At 34.9% G+C, this 20,332-nt stretch overlaps 1 protein-coding gene across 2 annotated transcripts in view; it reads left to right on the forward strand.

The window, feature by feature from the left end:
• ME1 (malic enzyme 1) overlaps positions 1 to 20,332 on the forward strand; it is a 151,501-nt gene that overhangs the window by 63,776 nt on the left and 67,393 nt on the right. For both annotated transcript variants that reach the window (XM_012769154.3, XM_076003151.1), the window contains exons 5-6: positions 2,517 to 2,678; positions 11,280 to 11,383. In XM_012769154.3, the coding sequence (XP_012624608.1) occupies positions 2,517 to 2,678; positions 11,280 to 11,383 (266 nt within the window). The remainder of the gene's footprint in view (positions 1 to 2,516; positions 2,679 to 11,279; positions 11,384 to 20,332) is intronic.

Consider the following 20,332-nt stretch of genomic DNA (forward strand, 5'->3'; position numbering starts at 1 on the left):
CTCGATTGAATTTTTGTGAGAGGTGAGGGGTAGGGATCCTGATTTGCTCTTCTGCATGTAGCTAGCCAGTTTTCCCAGCACCATTTATTGAAGAGAGATTTTTTTCCCCAATGTATATTTTTGTCAGCTTTATCAAAGATTAGATTACCATATACTTATGGTTTCATCTCTGGTATCTCAGATCTATTCCAGATATCTATGCTTATGTTCTTGTGCCAGTACCAGGCTGATTTAACTATTATTGCTTTATAGTACAGCTTGAAGTCAGGAAGACTGATGCCTCCCAGTTTGTTCTTTTTATTTAAGATTGCTTTGGCTATACAAGGTTTTTTCTGGTTCCATACGAAGTGAAGAATTATTTTTTCTAGATCTGTAAAGAATGCTGATGGTATTTTGATGGGGATTGCATTGATTCTGTAGATACTTTAAACCCCTTTTTAAACAATTTTGAAACTCATGAGAATTACAAGAAGCAACTCTCTGGGTTTAAGAGCCTTTAATGAAACCTGGAAAGCATTAGATAAATTATTACTCAGATCATAGCTAAGTTGAATAACATGTTACTTTCCTTATAAAATACATAATATAATAAAAATATTTATAAGTCTAGGCAAGCCAATTGGACTTTACTTGTATAAGGAACATATTCACAAATATACATTATCGATATATAAAAGTACCTCTGTTTTTAATAGCTGTTCTATTAAATATACATTTGCAGCATTAGGACTTTGAATATTTAGCTTTAATTTAAGAAATAAAGTTATAGTTCTCTGCAGCATTTGTTTATCTTTTTTGCCTTAAATCAGAGCTATCAGGTTGCCGCCTCCAAAGAACATAACATTTGACTCATTGTAATTAGACCTGGACAAGTTTCCAAAGATGAATATATGGCTATGCAAAAATAATTTTCACCCACCTCTCAAATGTCTTTACTTTTTTTTTTTTTTTTATTTCGGCATATTATGGGGGTACAGATTCTAAAAATGTCTTTACTTTTAAGACAGCTTTTTAAGAGCTGCATTATATAGGTGAATAGGAAATTAAAGGAGATCCCAAAAGTATGTTTTAAAATATATTCTGCAATGTGGTGTTGTGGCAAGAGCACTATTCTAGGAGTTAACATACCTGGGTTCTGGTTCTTTGATATTAACCAGGTAAATAACCTTAGGCAAATTATTTCAGTTGTCTGATCTTCATTTCCCTAATCTATAGAGGGGTAGATGGAATATACTTTAGATTCCTCTTTACTTCTAAAATGTTCTGATTCTATAATTAATTCTGATAATAATATGAATAATAGATATAATTTTTTTAGAATTTGTGTATGTACCAGATGGTAAATTCTTTTTTTTTTTTTTTTTTGGACTTCAGACCATTGAAGGATAGATGGTAAATTCTTTACATATCATGATTTCGTTTCATGGAATCATAGATTTATTGAATTGATTAATACTTATTGATTGATTACTATGTGTCAAATGCTGTTATAGGTGCTGGTATACATGATATCCAGAGCTAGTTCCTAATTTTTATATAGCAACTCTGAAAAGTACATTTATTATTCCCACTTTTCAAATAAGAAACAGAAGCTAAAATGCACCACTTTTTCCAAGGCCAAATAACTGACATTTTTCCAAGGTTCCATGGATATGATGAGTATGACAGTTTGTAGAATATCTAATGAATTGTGTTTAAGATTCATTTTGTTTAAATTCATATAATGACCATGAATCAGAAATAAAGATGTTAGATGCATTAATTTCAATAGTGATATCAGATTGCATAGAATTAAAATTTCTACATGCTTAGAATATATATATATATATATATGCTTCATAAATATTCAAGGTAATTGTAAATAAACCAAACAAAATTCATTAAGTCTAATGGAAGATTATCAGGTAAGAGAAGTGGCAGACTATACTACTGTGTGTTTCAGAGATGGTAAAACAATGTCAAGTGGTTATAGGACTTAAAGAGGATGGGTCAATATTGTTTGAAACTGGAAGGATGGTGCTAGGATACATAAACTAAAGATCAGAACATTTTGGGCTGAGGTATGACCTCCTCAGTCTGCTCAGCAATTATGTAATACTTAACTACGGGCATTTCTGTAACTGTACTCAAAGTGGATGTAATAAGTCTCAAAGTTGCTCCAAGTTTCACTTTGGTTCCCAGTTTGAGCGCTTATTTCCCTGTACTGTTCTTACTTGTTTCTCTTGATTAAAGACTAAGTTATTTGGTTTGTTTGAATCATGTGCACAGCCTTTCTTCTTTTTTCAATAACCTAATAAAGCATTGTGTGTGTGTGTATATACAAAATTTATTTATTCTCCCCATTCTTCCACAATTACAATCATAAAATCTTTTCCATATATATTCAATTTATGTGTTTTAACAGCTTAATTTTTCATTAAAGGAGTAATTAATTTCAGAAATAGAAACCAGAGATTGTGCCTCAGGATTTGTGAAAATCTATTAATATGTATTTTTTTCCTTTTTTTTTTCCCTAGGCCATTGTGGTGACTGATGGAGAGCGTATTCTTGGCCTGGGAGACCTGGGCTGTAATGGAATGGGCATCCCTGTGGGCAAACTGGCTCTATATACAGCTTGTGGAGGGATGAATCCCCAAGAATGCCTACCTGTCCTTTTGGACGTGGGAACAGAAAATGAGGTAAACAATTTTAAGTCTGTAAAACAGCTATGTGCCTTAACAATGGCACCAGTTCTTACATTTTGAACTCACTTTGGGAACTTCATAAAATTCATTCTTTTTTGTCTGGTTCTCCCCCTCTCTTCAATTCTGCCCCCAAACTCTTATAAGAAAATTATTCTTTCTGTTCTCCTTTTTCCTTCTCTAGAATGTGATTAATATTTATCAGCTTCCTTGGTGCTTTATGATACTTCGATAATTATTTATGCCATTATTCTATATCATATATGTTTTGCTTTAAGGTATTATAGTTTTAAAAATTATTATTTTAAAAATATTATATAGGAACTAATCCTGTAGGACTCATTAAATTGAATCAGTCTGAAGTCTTCTTGTTCTAATAGTCTATGTTGAACTTGAGGTAGATGATTTGGCATTTAGCTTTTCTCATTCTTGCCTCAATATTTTAGAATCTTAAAGTCAGATGTAAAGTAGTACAGATTTTTGTTCATTCTTTGTTGCTAATATTTAGGATTAGTGATAGGTGATAGGTACTAGAAATTAAAAGTAGAATTGTCTCAAATAGAGATGAAATATAATGGTAAGTTATGGGTAAACCTTTAAAAAGTTGTTTACAAATTTCAGACCCAAGTCTCGAACATATATAGCATCAATAACTTGATACAAATATGTACAACTTTTATGGTTGTTTTCTTTGTTCCTTTCTAAAACAATTTAAGATACAACTTTTGATCTGTTAATAATGTGAAATATATTTTTTGCATGATCAAAAATATATTTATAATAGTAACTTAATTATGTTGTTTAACCTATACATACAAAGTTATAATACGTACCTTGATCTATGCATGAGTGCTCATTTAACCTTCATAAAAGTAAACATTTGATAGAACACATTGCTTATCTGGCATTTTCTTTTTCAATACCAGTAGAAATGGCTTAGAAATTATCAAAGCTGACCTCTGTAAACAATTATCCTAAAATTATATATGTACATTGAACATTAATATTTCCTCTTTATTTTTTCATATATTTTAAAACATTTTTCTCTGATAAGTTACACTAAAATCAAATAAGATTTAAAAGCCACAAAATCTATAATGCATCTTAAAAATTCTAGGGAGAGATAAAGAGGAGTAAAAAGTGATGAAAAATGTAAGAATTCATTTTAAACCTGGGCCTTTTATTGAGATTGTTAGTATAATGTGGACATTGAGAAAGTTGTACAGTAGTGAAACTAACATTAGTACACATTAACCAACCTCCCTTCATTCCCCTGCACCCCTGCCAACACACACACAAAGACACACACACTTTCTAGCCTTGGATAACTATCATTCTCCTCTCTTCCTCAATGAGATCAACTTTTTTTTTTTTTAGCTCCCACATGAGTGAGAACATGTGATATTTGTCTTTCTGTACCTGGCTTATTTCACTTAACATAATGAGTAGGTGCTCAATATTGGTCTAAATCAATTAAATCTACCTAATGGGATTTTAGGAGTTTCAGAAAAGGTCTCTCAAGCTACAAAGATATTCTCTAGTGACCTCTAAAAGAGTTAAAATTTCACCATTCACTCTCTTCCCTACTATCTCCAAAGGTCCACTAGCGGTAAGCAAAATCTCTAGAAGTAACACGTAGGACTTTAACAAAAGATTCATTTAGATCATCAGATTATTTTCTAATTTAACAACTTGAAAATTTTTGAAATGTATTATGTACCAGGCATGTCTTAATTGGAAAAAAAAGCTAGGTCTACAGCTGAGCAAAGTGAGAAGTTTCATAAAGGATAAGTGGATATGCATTCTGCAGGCTGAGGGAGTAGGGTACTGGACAGAAATGGAATAACATAAAAGCATTGGATACCAAAGAAGGAGAGAAACATACTAACCTGAGATAATGTGAAGCATTTAAGAAAACTAGCCAACTTGACAATTTTAAGATCTACCCTCATGAAATCAATTGTTTCATATAACAACCTACCAATGGTTGAATGCTTGTGAACCATGTCACCAGACTCCATGCAAAAATAGATAAAATAGAAGAGGCAAACATGCAAAAAGGAAAATAGATCTAAATTTAATGTTAAATAAGTATAATTAAGTTTTAAGCTCAGATAAGATTATGGATTTGATCATTCAAACTTTTAAGGAAATGTAGTTTCTGTGCTATATCTGTTTCAGAACATATAAAATTGACAGCTTAACATTTCATTTCCTGAAAAGAATATAACCTTGATATCTAAACCTGATAAAAATAGCATGTAACAAGAAATTACAAATTAGTTTCATGGTTACCCATGCTCCCAGCTTCACCACTTACTAACTAGCTATGTAATCTTAAAGAGTTACTTAACCTTTCATTGCTTCAGTTTCCTTATATAAGATGAGAAGCTACCTCATATAGTTGTCATGGCTTAATATTCTTAGAATGCTTAGGATTGTAACTAGCAATTTGTAAGCATTTAGTAAATGTTATCTCACATGAATATAAATGTAGAAGTTTGAAATGTGTGGTTCTCAATATATGTTTCACATAGCAACTACTTCAGAATTACCAGGGGTATGTATTATGACTGCAAAATCCTTTGCCCTGGTTTAGACATAATGAACCACAATTCCCTTTTAATCATTTTTAAAGCACTTTTTAAAAATTATGCGAGCTCATAGGCATGCTGACATTTTATAAATACTGGCTTTCAACTCTTGACTGAATGTGATGGTTATTTTGCTTAATCATAGTGATGAAATAAACCAACAAAATAGCAAAAAGTATATATTATTTCATTGTATAATCTTTTTTAAATTTTAAAATAGCAACAAAAATAAGAAATAGTAACAAAGAGTTATCTTCTGTATATTATAAATAAAATTTAAAACTAAATGATTAAATGGGGAATATTTACATTATAGCAGATAAAGGTATATAATGTTCTTAATATTTAAAGAACATATTCAAGTCAATAAGAGAATGTTAAATGTCCAATATATAAATTGCATAAAGACATATGAACACAAGATAATTTACAAATGAAGAAATAAAAATGGCCAATAAACTTATGAAAAAATATTCGACAGTATTAGAAAAGAAATACAAATGAATGCTACTTGATATCATTTTATGCTTACCTGCCCCCGCACACACACATACACAGACATGAAAAGATAATATCTTCCTTGTGGCTACAACAAAATAAACATATACCACAGGGGTGTGGAGGATGTTAATTTGTTCATAATATCTTAGAGGACAGAGTTCTAATACAAATGTTAGTTTATTGACATGAAAATTTTCACCATATATTCCTATGTGAAAAGGGATTATAAAAGTCTATGCTGTTTTCCCCGATTTGGACAGATAATATTATACGTGCATAGACATGAGCAAAGGGACCTAGAAGAATATGCATCAAGATACTAATGGTGGGTAGTTCTGAATGAGTAGAGATGATTGGTATTCTTTGTTTTTTTAAATTTTATATTTCATTGTTTTCAAACATTTGTGATAGGGAAATACTGCTTTTGTAATGAAAAGTTAAAAATAAAACCTTAGGAAAATATTTTTTAATTCTCAGAAACTTAATATTGAAAAGGTAGAAATGTGAGAGATAAAAACAAGGTGAGAGTTGATAATGATTACTATTAGCTTCAAATAAATGAGTGCTTCAAATATAAATTTCCAAGGGTCTAGAATTGAGATAGTGTTAACAAGTAAGATAATTAGTATAATTACCGGTACATATCCTACTTATCTCCTTTTCTGAGCTCTCTTATATTTCCATATGCTCTTTTCCCCTAATTTTTTTCCTTCTCTCACATTTGTGAATCTTCAGTTTTCAGTGATACCATATGCATTTAATGTGACACCTTGTGCTAAAGAAGTTCAAATCTTTTTTAAGTGCTTGCTTAATACCAAGTCTTTGATTTATTCTCCAGCAAAGATCTATTGAATGTTTACTCCTGACCATATGTAGCTTTTTTTTCTTTTTTCTTTTTTTTTTTTTTTTTTTGAGACAGTGTCTCACTTTGCCCAGGCTAGAATGAGTGCCATGGCTTCAGCCTAGCTCACAGCAACCTCAAACTCCTGGGTTCAAGTGATCCTACTGCCTCAGCCTCCCGAGTAGCTGGGACTACAGGCATGCGCCACCATGCCCGGCTAGTTTTTTCTATATATATATTAGTTGGCCAATTAATTTCTTTCTATATATAGTAGAGACGGGGTCTCGCTCTTGCTCAGGCTGGTTTTGAACTCCTGACCTTGAGCAATCCGCCCGCCTCGGCCTCCCAGAGTGCTAGGATTACAGGCGTGAGCCACCGCGCCCGGCCATATGTAGTTTTTGATCCAATGAATTAATATCACTTATTCTGTGCCAGTCTACTTGGTTTGTGGAGCCATTATCAAAATGGAGTAGTCTTATTAAATTGCTTTTTATAGATATTAATTTTTTCATCATCCAAATCTCCCCAAATGTACTCCTTATTTAAGCCTTCATTATCTTAACTTTCTTAGTTAAAATTATGAAATTTAAAAAAACCAATTTTTGAAAGGGACATTATTATGATTGGAAGAATTTTATAACTTTCTGATTTAGTTCAAAATTTCTATCTTATTCAAAAATCTTTGTAATGGACTCAACATTGCACTCATACTTCTTTATGGTATATACTTTAATTATTAGCATGAGAAAGAATGAGAGAAAAGAGAAGGGGAAACATGTAACATTTTTTTCTCAACTGTGTTCTCTTTCTAATTCACTTTGTAGAAATCTAAATATATTCCAGACATGGAGAAAGTATTTTAATTCTGGCAGCCGTTAGTAGCACATTGGCACTTCAGCCTCAGCTGCTAAGAAGCCTGCCAGTAGATTGTTTAAAGATTTTTATGCCTTAAGGAACAGCTGCGCTTTACAACAGCCCTTGGTTTCAGGTTTTACATTTCATCTAAAATACATTTATATGATTTAGCATGTTAACTTCCAGTTAGCTGGAAAGCCTTAACTTATTGTTATGCAGTACATTATAAGTAAAATACATTAGCCAAACCAAGACAATTTCACAATGAAAGAGAGTGCTATTAGTAATCACAGTAGGACTGTAGGTATGAACTGGTCTATAATTTCTGTTGGCTTTAAGTAAACTCCACTTCAGATTATTCAAATAGTTTAGCCTTCTTAACAACATCACATATCTGTAAAACTCATATCATTTATATATAACAAACCACTTCCAAATTCAGTGGCTTATAACAATTACTGTTTCATTAATGTTTATGATTCTGTGGGCTGGCTAGGAAGGCTGGGATGGCTAGGAAGGCTGAGATGCCTGCACAGCTGGGCCTTTCTCCATATAGATTCTCATTCTTCACAGACTGTTCGCACTCCACATGTAAAATATGCTCATCTCCATCCTAGGATTCCAAAAGTTTCATCCCAGCTAATAGCAGCAGGCCCAAAGTTCAAGACTATGTCATCTACATCAGGTCTAGATGCAAATGAGGCGTCTTGGATTTTGCTCCTTGGTGTGGCTCCTGTTATGTTTTCCCACATACCAAACATACAATGGCGAGGCAGAGGCAGAATAACCACAGTCAACATCCACATTCAAAGTTGGAGGAATAGGAATCATATGGTCTATAGCAATTTCCACTAGACACGTGTTGCCAGGCCACCTACTTGGGGAGTAGGGAATAGTCTGAGTAGGGACCAGTTCTGTTTCCTCAGAGTGGTTCTGTAGTTCCTTGTTCTCTTAGGCTTTTGGTTCTGCCCTCTGGGCTGTCTTCCAAGATACTCCTCCTTTCTATAAGAAATGGTCTGTGTTAGCAGCTGAATAACTGTCTTGGCCTATTTCTGCCTATGGAAAGTTAGAAACCCGGAGAAGCATTTTCATTTAAAAATGTTTCTGTCCTAATTAATCCAAGTTACTACTGCACCCTTAAAAACTCTTTAGGCTTTCTATGTATTATAGTCTACTGAATTAGACAAAAGCTCTGTTCAGTCTTTAAAACAGACCTCCTTTCTACATTGGTTAGCATGTCAGAGCTCTATGGGACCAGTTCCTTTTATCTAGCCAAAATGTTCTATTAGAGTCCACTTTCAATCATTCAGAAGTTTTCAAAAAAGTATTACAACCACACAATTAATTTCATCTTTGACTGCAGAACTTATATTATCTTGGAAATCTTTTACCAGCAAGTCCTGTGTCCTCTATATTCCCTTTAAATTTTGCTGACAAACTGAACATTTCCTCCCTCAGCTCCTTTCTGTTTTATACCTTGTTATATACCTATGAAAAGCCAATTCAGCATTCTGCCTGGAAATCTTTTTAGCTAAATTCACAAGTTCATTGGGTAGATCTTCCCTATTCCATGTTACTGAAGGTGACAGTTTGGTCTTGTTTCATCATTATGTGACATAGGTTGACATTTTTTGCAGCCTGTTAAACCAGCTTAAGTCTTTTTAAATTCCTTCAGCAATATTTTGTGGTTTATAGTGTACAGGTCTTACACATACTTTGTTAAATATGTCTCTGTGAATTTTATGTTTTGGAATACGGTCATAAATGGAGTTGTGTTACTGAAAGCTCGGCACTTGTCCTTGAGGCCGCATCATATGAATGAGAACAAGTGGCTGAGGAGAAGGAAAAAGAAGTTTATTACTTTGCTGGCAAAGGAGGAAAATGGTAGAGTCTCATCTCAAAAAGTTCAAATTCCTTAACGTAAGCAGAAATACAGAGCTTTTAAAGGGAGGGCCCTCAGATCTAGGCTATTGTCATTAACAATTCTAATTGTCCCATCTCTTTCCATCTTTGCTGAAGACAAAGCCTGTGACCTGGGCCCACCTGGGCCCACCTGGGAGGCTGGCACTGGCCTGGAATGGTGGAGCTATCTCCTATAACACAAAGAACAAAAGATATTCTCCTGTCCTTTTTAACTACGTGCCAGAGGCAGGGTTGCAGGCCAGGTTACAGTTCCCAAAAAGAATGGAGGAAATTTAAAAAAGACAGAAAATATATTTGGTGTTTTTTTTCTCAGGCCCGTCCCTTTGTTACATGTATTCCCCACTCTCAATTTTCTGCTTCCATACTATGAGAGGAGGGGAGACTACTCTGTTACAGTTGTATATATTTTTTTCATTTTGAATTGTTCATTGCAAGTACATAGAGATACAATTGATTTGTTTGATCTTATATCCTGCAGTTGTGTTAAATTCACATTTTTTCTAGTGTTTTTTTTTTTTTGGTAGATTCCTTAGTATTTTTTATGTACACAGTCACATGTATATAAATAAAAATAATTTTGCTTGTTCCTTTTTTAGTCTGTATTCCTTTCTTTTTCTTCTCTTATTCCTTTTTTAATCTGTATTCTTTTCTTTTTCTTCTCTGTAATGGCTAGGGTTTCAGTATAGTGTTAAATATAGAAGTGGTAAAGGTAGATATCCTTGTCTTGTTCCCTGTGTGAAGTGGAGAGGAGTCAGTTTTTCACTGTTAAATGTACTGGTTAGCTATTGGTTTTTTATAGATGTCCTTCATTAGGTTGAAGAAGTTCCTTTCTGTTCTTAGTTTACTGAGAACTTTGGTTATTAATGGGTACATATAGTATATAAATTATATCTCAATTTAAGAACTTATTTAATAAAAATAATATTATATATTATATATACTAAAACTTGTACAGAGGAATGTTTTCTCAGATATATCAGTTAGAAACAACTTAAATTGTGTAAGGTTAAGTTTAAGGAAACTTATTCAAAACTAAAAAATTTATTTTTAAAGTCTGCCATCTATCATATTAAAGGTATAATCAAAATGTTGTTTGAAGATTTTGCTTCTGGAAGTGGAAAATAAATCTAAGAAAGGAATTATTATCTTTTCATTCCCTAAAGCTGCCGCCTCCAACCCGCTGGCCACAGAAAAATTATCTTCCATGAAACTTATCCCTGGTGCCAAAAAGGCTGGGGACTGCTGCCCTAAGCTAATATTCAAAACTCAATATTATTTCTTTGTGTGAAAAACTTTGTAAAATCTGAATTGAACTTTTCTAATTAGCACAACTGAGATATTTTAATTCCTTTTCTTTCCCTCAGAATAACTGAGAATGTTTTTAACATTTAGTAATTATTTTTCTTACTTGGTGTATAAATACTGTAGATATATTCTGTATAACATTAAATAATGCTGGGCTTGGTAGCCCACATCTCTAATCCTAACACTTTGGAAGGCCAAGACAGGCAGATTGCTTAAGGCCAGTAGTTAGAGACTAGCCTGGGCAGCAGTGAGATACTGTCTGTACAGAAAAGTTAAAAATTAGCTGGGTGTGTTGGTGCACACCTGTAGTCCCACCTACTTGGAAGGCTAATAAGGAAGGAGGATTGTTTGAATTTGAGGTTGCATGAGCTATGGTGACACCACTGCACCCAGGCAACAGAGGGAGACCCTGTCTCAAAAAAAAAAAAAAAAATTAAATAACAACTCTGTAGGTTAAGTCTGAATCTGTATGGCAAGATTTTATTTATATTTCTGTTCTTTTTATATAGGTAAGGAACCTGAGGCTTAGAGTAAATCACTTATTTATAATGTATTTTTATGGTAATTTTTTTCTAATAGGAGTTACTTAAAGATCCGTTGTACATTGGGCTACGGCAGAGAAGAGTAAGAGGTCCTGAATATGATGATTTTTTGGATGAATTCATGGAGGCAGTTTCTTCCAAGTACGTATAATCTTTATTTTTACCTATATTTGAGTTGGATTTAAAAAATTTAAAGATATCCTAACATAATAAACTGTTTAAAAAAAATCTAAATTTGATGCAAAATGGTTTAATAATTAGAAGTGATTTGAATAAAAAATATATAAATCCTAGCTATTTATTTCTCTCTCTTCATAACTGTTGGTGGCCAAATGATAATGTCATGTATCTGTCTGAACAAAGGTTATCTCTGTTCCTATCCTTGAAAATACTTTTTTTCTTATAAGAATCTTTAGAACCTGTGCCTGTTGAAATACTTGATTTTGGTAAATGAGACATTGACTAGTGACTAAATTACCTCAGCAAGCCTTTCAACGTTCAATGCCAGTCTGTACTTACTTTCTGGCTTATGATAAAATATGATCTTCAGTTATCTTTGTGGCTAGTTTCTGACCCTTTGTGGTAAGAGAAGCAGAGAGAGGTGTGGACTGAGAATCAATTGGTACAATCCACAGGGTCCAGATTGGGGCAAGAAACAGTGCATTCCATTACGACCCATGAATCTCTGATTAAATCTAAGTATTCAATTAAAATTAAACCCTTACAGAGGTTGAGTATCTCTTACCCAAAATGCTTAAGACCAGAAGATTTTAGAATACTTGCAGGTACATAATGAGATAGGACCAAATTAAATAAATTCATTTATGTTCATATAAACCTTATACACATAGCCTGCAAGCAATTTTGTATAATACTTTTAATAACTTTGTACACGAAACAAAGTTTGTGTACATTGAACCATAAGAAAGCAAAGGTGTCACTATCTCAGCCACTCACGTAGACAATCTGTGTGTTGGGCATCAATCACTACCATTTCTGATTCTGAATTTATATGCTAGTGATAAGCAATCATTTTCTTATACTTATTCACACATAAGTACTTAACAGTAAAAAAGATGACATACTCAGAATACAGTGAAAAAATTATGTGTTCAGGGTAACTTGTGGTGTCATGTTGGTGTTCAAAAAGTTTTGGATTTTGGATTTTCAGATTAGGGATGTTCAATCTATATTTAGCATTTGAGTGTAGACCAAATGCTATTGTAAAATTTTCCATTTTTTCCTTCAAAAAGGAGACTTCCACCATAATTTAGTAATCTATCCTGAGAAAATTTTGTCACAGTAACTGACAGTCATTTCTGTTGTTACTCCATAACCACAAAAACCATGTACTATTTAAAAACATATATGTTGCCTTAGTTTTTCATAGAAATAAACTCGTCACTAGAATCAAATGTAACTAGACACATACTTCTGGTTTCTTTTTATTATAATGTTCATTTTTAAGAAGTTGTATCCAGCAGCAGAAAGTGACTATTTAGAATATATTGAATCTTTCATTACCCAAAGTTTTAGTGCAGGGTATATTTGCCAATTATAGGACTTTTTAGAAACATGCTTTATTTATTTATTATTATTTAACCTATTTCTTTAAACTATACTTATTCATAGAACTGGCTTAGAAACTGCAGTTAAGTTCAAAATTGCATGATATAGTTAATTTCTAGTAGATTTTCATACTTTAAGTGCCTTACCTTGTGAAACTTTCATGTAAGGCTTTGAAATTATCTACAACTTTCTCAGTAGTAACATTAATGAAGAGATTGTGTTGATAATACTGAGGCTATATGAAAGAAAAGGAAATGTAGTTCTGGATATAAAGTATATCTAAATAAGACAATTTTAACATTTGCAAAGAAGGTGTTAAATTATGAGCATTTAACTGCTGCTGAAATAGAAGAAATTATTATTATTTGAAACCAGTGAAAAGCTTTCTGGAGAAAATGAGATTTGAGCTAATTTTCAGTGCTTTGTGTCAATCCAGAATCAAAAAAACTGTTGTGTTTTTAAAAAAGTATTGAATCTAGGGATTACCTGAGACCTTTGCTAAGGAAATGGGGATTGACAAGAGTCAACAATTTTTAATATAGAGAGTGTCTATAAATCAGGAGTTTTACTTCTGGGCTCCTCTCAGAGAAAAATGCCAAAGACTTTTCAAAAATACCTTCTGGCATGTCATTATTTTGTTTGGGAAAGTTGTCTAGGAATGAAACCTAATGCTACCCAATTAAATTGGGAAGTAGTCTTGAAGATAAGCCTAAGGAAACATAGCTTTAAAAGGAAACACAACTTAATTTCAAGGTGGGAAATGACTTTTGAAGGTTACCCACAGATCAGACTCAGAGATGGAGTTTATTAAGGAGTGCCTTTGGGGTCAGCCCCTTTGGAAGGGAGGGGACAGAAATAGGAGTGGATAAAGGGAGAAGTTGTACTGCACCTTAGACCCACCAACAGGTTTGGATAACTTTGTTGGGACCACCCCTCCATGCTATTTAGATCCTTAAGAGAACACTAATTACTTCCTGTGGCCCTTCCTATCCCCCAATACTATGTTGGTTATTAAATCTATCTTGGCAGCATTGGGGTGGAACAGCTTCACATTCTTCCTCTTTGCTTTGTCTGTGACAATAACTCTTCCCTCTCAGGCCAAGGACTTCGTATGGGTATTGTGGCACTTACCAAGTATGTCTATGCTGATTATATAATATATTGGGGGATTGAGGAATCACTACCAGGTGGGTCTGTGGTCCCAATGGACTCATCTTGAGCTAGATTTTGGCTGGAGCTCCATTTATTACTGGCTCCCATATGCCTCTACTCTAACGAGGGGGGAAGAGGGGGTTAGCATTTTGATGCTTCGGGTCTCTAGGTATCACTGTCAATTGCCCAGTAGCCCTCAGTGTTTGGGTATTCCTTGTCCAATGCACAGTTACTTGAGTAAAGTGCTATAGGTCTCTTTGGAGATGGATTGGGGGCGTTTTACCTTGTAACTTTGTATTCTTGGCATGGTGTTGTAAGATCCTTTCTTCTGAAAACTAGGGCTCTTCAGTCTGGGGGTTCTGGGTCTAAAAATTGGCTCAGGTTTGGAAGCCTAGCAAGAGATTGTGAGTTCATTGGGACAATACCCTCGACTTTGTGATCATTCATTTTTGATGATACATAATGAGCCTTGTTAGTTGTCTGTTTTGTCTCCAGGGATGCAATATTGTATTAATTATCTCAATAACTCTTTGTGGGTTAGCTTCACATATCACACCACCCTTACCACTCTTATGATGTGTGCCTCTTATGATAATATTGCCCACTTGGCTTCTAATGGTTAAGCATCCTCACCTGGTCCTTTCCTCCTCATTATTATCAGTCAGCCTTGTTAATATATATCAGACTTTTCTCCTGTCACTCCTAGCCTTCAGAGAGCCACCACTGAACTTTTTATTGATAGTAATGTCAGTATCTTCTCACTAGCATATTCCTATGGCTTTGGTAAATGGTAGGTTTTCTAGGCCTTCTGCAGAAAGAACATCATCATCTGATGGATTTTCTGGCTTTATATAGTATGTATATTCCAGAATACCCACTTCTTTAAGCCTTGTAATCACCTTTTCTGCCATCTCCACAGCATTTCTGGCATTTCAGCCATATTTAGTGTGAATCGTGTGTTTGTCCATGTTTGTAGGAACCATCCTAGTAGTGACTTTGTACCATCTCTTGGGGTTCTTGCCAGTTGTTAAGTGCTGCATCTCAAGAGAGTGCCTGCAAATCAATAAACTCTCCCTTAATCTTAGGTTCCAGCCCTTTGATCAAACACCCTCAAAACTTAATCCCACATGTACTCTCCTGACTAATACAAACTAGCTAGATCTTGCAGTTCCTTTGGGGTATAGTCCCGTTCTTCCTTTGTCAGCCGTAGTATATCCCAGGTGGGTTGTGTTGTGACATAACCCTAGTTATAGGCCCAGGGGTCTGGAGGGGAGGCAAAGGATGGGAGTTGGGGGGCACATATTTATTATAGGGGAGAAGTCTCTATCCTCATCACCCTCAAGAAAGAAGGGAAGGCTACTTTTGTGGGATTAGAAAGTTCTGGGGAGTCTGAGGATTCAAGATTTGGGGAGACATTGAAGCAGACATCCTAGTCCACGTGGCACGTTCCCATTCTTTGACAGTCAGGATCCTGGCTTAGTGGGTCTGCCATGCATAAGAGTTTTGGAGCTTGACCACTCTGACGATTAAGTCTTGTTCCTGGTCATCCGCTCTCTCTGCCCAGGAGCTACAGCATCTGAGAATGCCTTTGTGTCTCTATAAGGGAGGCCCTTTGGTTTTCACGTTGGCAGTTACTTGTCCTCAGCTTTTTGTGATCTTTTTCCATTGTCTTTATACTTACTATTTCTGCCGTATTTCTCAATTATCTGCAGTATCATTCCAGCTAACATGTTTCCTTCCATTGGTATAACATCCCAACCTACCTCTGGTGAGTTTTTTTTTTTTTTTTTTTTTTTTTGAGACAGAGTCTCGCTTTGTTGTCCAGGCTAGAGTGAGTGCCGTGGCGTCAGCCTAGCTCACAGCAACCTCAAACTCCTGGGCTCGAGTGATCCTTCTGCCTCAGCCTCCCGAGTAGCTGGGACTACAGGCATGCGCCACTATGCCCGGCTAATTTTATATATATATATCAGTTGGCCAATTAATTTCTTTCTATTTATAGTAGAGACGGGGTCTCGCTCTTGCTCAGGCTGGTTTTGAACTCCTGACCTTGAGCAATCCGCCCGCCTCGGCCTCCCAAGAGCTAGGATTACAGGCGTGAGCCACAGCGCCCGGCCTCTGGTGAGTTTTAATGTAATAGTTGAGCTGTCACCTTGTGCCGGGGGAGTCTCTGGGCTCCTACCACAGCTACCACAGAGTTGGTGGGGTCCTCATTGCCACCTGGGCAGTGAGTGATCCAGCTCCAGAGCCTCATCCATGAACACTGAGATCTATATAGAGAAATCCCGTAATATTTTATCTGAATTTATTAAAGCTAAGTTATTATATTATTAAAGATAATCATTATGGTTTGACAATAATCTATATACCATGCTTCTTTTCTATGTCTCTCTCCCTTTTCTGTTTCCTTAACTTTCATTAAGATGAGGCCCCGTTTCTTAAAAGCTTGTGTTTAATATTTTTCTATCTATATTCTCATATGTAATAAATTAGAAAATAAGAATGAGTACATCTACTCATTGGTAATAATAATAAAAAAAAGAAGATTCAGTGTAGATTTCCTGAGTTGTACTCATAGATTATTGTAAAAAAAACAGAAGCACCATCAGTAGCCATGCCTTGTAGGTCAAAATAACATCTTTTTTTAATAATCTTTTCTTACCCTCTTTAATTTACATGCATTTATAAACAGAAATAAAGCAGGTCTGAACATATGAAAGCAGTTTATTTTTTTATTTTTAAAGACCATCTGTGTTTTTGGTTTGATGAGGAAATAGTATAAAAATATTTGAACAACGTACATAAAAGTTCATTATTGGAGATTAAAGATGCTGAAAGGAAAAGAGTAATTAAAGAAGCAAAGTTAGAAAGTTCATTGGGGGTAAAGTCAGAAATTAAGGGGACATTTTTTGTTCTCTAGGAAATAAAAAATGTAATTTGCAACTAATACCATATCTGGACCTCACCTTCTTGTTGGCGCTTAGTACATTTCACTGAGTAAAAGCCACAGTCCTTTTAGTGGTCCCCAAGGCCTGACTTGCCTCCCCTCTGACCTGTCTGATGGATTTACTCTGCCGAAGCCACATTCTGCACACTGTCTTTGCTGTCACTGAACTCTCAAGGCATGTCCCCAACTCAGAATGTTTGCTGTTGTGCTTTCTTCTGTCGAAAATATTCTTGCCCCAGAAATGTGATTGTTTAACAGTTTAATCTTCTTCATACATTAGCCAAAATCTTATCTTCTTCTGGGGCTTACTCTGACTATCCCATACAATACTGACAGTTGCCGTAGTTTCTCCCCACCGCTGGCTTTCCTGATACCCTTGCTTTACTCTGCTTTTCTTTTTTTTTTTTTTTAAAAAATACTACTATCACTTTCTAGGAATATTATATAATTTAATCATTTCTTATGTTTATACTTATTATGTGTCTATTCCACTAAAATGTATGCTCCCCAAAGTAGACAGGGGATCTACTTTGTTCATTTTATGAACAAGTTTCTGTGTCAATACCTGGCACTGAGTAGATAGTACATGTTGTACTGAATTGAGCTACTCAAAGGGAGGCTGCACAAGAGAATGTTGAGTAGATTGGCACAAATCTTTCACTATTACTAGAAAATTAAATTTTAAGCATGCTTTATTTTTGTTGAGTTACTAGTAGTAAGCATCATTTTCATGTGGATAGGAGAGCCATAAGGGCATGATGAGTGAGGAATACCTGATTCTCTCAAGCCTCGGGAACATATTATCCCTTGAGGAGGTAGAGGTTAGTTCTAAATTTGGATTGTTTACATAAAGTAATCTAACTACATTTAGTGCAAGCTGGCATTAAATATTGTTTGAGCTGATATATTTCAAAGTAGCATTACTTAAAGCTGTAACAAAATTTGTGTAAAACTTGCCGTAATCAAGATATAAGAACAAAATAATTATTCACATTGCCAAAATGATCACATTCTGGCTAACTCAATTTTCCAGCATTTGACTGTTATTTTTATTTCAGTGACTATAAAGCAAGCCAGAATTAATGCATGCCATGTTTTCAATTTAGTCATGATGTAGTGATCAATTCCTCAGACTTTTTTTTGTGGTCACAGATGGTGACCCATTTTTTTTAACATTCTCATTAAAATAATATCAAATTCTGTAGTATGCATGGTAAAAAAAACAAAACAAACTACCACGTTTGTGAATAGAAAACAAAATAAACAACTGTTAAATTTATTGTTAACCAATATTATTAGATTGAATGTGCAGAAATTCAAATGGAAAAAGGGTTCATCCTACTGAACACATGTTAGAATGGTGTCACCTGAGATGAGTTCACAATCCATTTCTTCAGAGGCTTCTTAGAATGACATTTCTTACTTCAGTGAATTTACCATGGTTTGAGGTCTCAGTCTTGGCTCAGGAAGTTTAGAAACCTGATTTTTATCAGCCTACAAAGCCCATGTCTCAGGGACATGTGATAAGTAAAACCTGGACTTGGAATCAGCCCTCAGCTCCATCAACTACTTCATTTGCAATGTTGGGAAAAATACTTAACCTTGCCTAAGGTTTAATTTCCTCTCTTGTAAATTAGGGAAAATGACAGTAGTACCTACTTCATAGGGTGGTTGTGGTGATTGAGATAAAATATATACAGGCTGGGCACGGTGGCTCATGCCTGTAATCCTAGCACTCTGGGAGGCCGAGGTGGGGGGGGATCGCTTAAGGTCAGGAGTTCGAAACCAGCCTGAGCAAGAGCGAGATCCCGTCTCTACTAAAAATAGAAAGAAATTAATTGGCCAACTAAAAATATATATACAAAAACTTAGCCGGGCATGGTGGTGCATGCATGTAGTCCCAGCTACTCAGGAGGCTGAGGCAAGAGGATTGCTTGAGCCCAGGAGTTTGAGGTTGCAGTGAGCTGGGCTGACGCCTCGGCACTCTAGCCCAGGCAACAGAGTGAGACTCTGTCTCAAAAAAAAAAAAAAAACAAATAAAATTACTTTTATTAAGTGCTATAAATAGCAATATAATTTTTATTTTCCTGGAAGGATGACTATGGTCCATAAGGTATAGGCTATCAAATTTGATTTAACATTAGATGGAACATTTAATAGTTAGAATTTTCCAAAAATATAAAAATCACACAGAGGTTGTTATTCCTGATTGTTTTTGTTGTTAATATTATTTGAGACCTCTCTCACTTGAATTACATGGGCAGATATGCTTAAGTTGTAAAGATTTCTGCCAGAAGTGGGAAGATGGATTAGAATTAAACATCTCTGAAGTGTTCCAACTTTATGATTCAGTGAATGTACTAAAGAAGCTGTATTTTGTTTCAACATTCAGGGCCAGTTGTATGATAAAATCTAGTGATTCAAGGATGCTTGCAATTATTGAGTTCATTGAAAATGTTTGATTATCACATCATATAATTATATATGACCCAGAGGAATAAACTTATTCAACATTTTAAATTATTTTGTTTTGCATAAGCTTCAGCTTGCTACCCAAAGTTTATTTTATCAGGAGGTCAAGAGACATTGGCAAGGTAATTAATTCAAGAGAAAAAAAGGTTACAAAAAGTTTTTATTTGCCTTGCTTTATATTCTTTATGCTACATATTAATTGTATAGTCAACTTCAAAGCAAGTTCATAATAAAAATTTTTCCACAATAAAAATGATACATAGATACTAAAAACTATTAACTTTGCAGATATTAAAAATAATATGTGGGCTTGCATAAGCCATTTATGCCAGTTGACTAGACTAGTTCTTGACACATTCTCTCCCTCTCTTTTTGAAACATCTGTATCAGTGTCATCTGATTATATCCCAAAGCAGAGATGGAAATAATTTGTTCTTCTTGAGTATCTTCTATGACCCCCATTATTGACCTGTGCATTTATGTCAAGAATTCATTACTAGGCTGGGCGCGGTGGCTCACGCCTGTAATCCTAGCACTCTGGGAGGCCGAGGCGGGCGGATTGCTTGAGGTTGGGAGTTCGAAGCCAGCCTGAGCGAGACCCCGTCTCTACTAAAAATAGTTTGAGGTTGCTGTGAGCTAGGCTGACGCCACGGCACTCACTCTAGCCTGGGCAACAAAAGTGAGACTCTGTCTCAAAAAAAAAAAAAGAATTCATTACTAAATCTATTCAGGCAGTTCCTCTATTATGCCCTTGATTCATTTCCACTTCTCCATGTATCCTTTATAAAGAACTGGTTTTAGTTGCCTGCACTGTCCTGGTCTAGCTCAGAAAAGCTTTCTTGTATAGTTTCATAGGATGAGTGCACCTAAACAGTATGTGTGACACTCTGTTGTAATTACATTTATTTATCTGATTTAGCATTTAAATCTTTGAGCTGTTAGAGGTCAGGGCC

The sequence above is a fragment of the Microcebus murinus genome, chromosome 5 (assembly GCF_040939455.1).
Source record: "Microcebus murinus isolate Inina chromosome 5, M.murinus_Inina_mat1.0, whole genome shotgun sequence".
NCBI classification, from domain to species: domain Eukaryota; kingdom Metazoa; phylum Chordata; class Mammalia; order Primates; family Cheirogaleidae; genus Microcebus; species Microcebus murinus.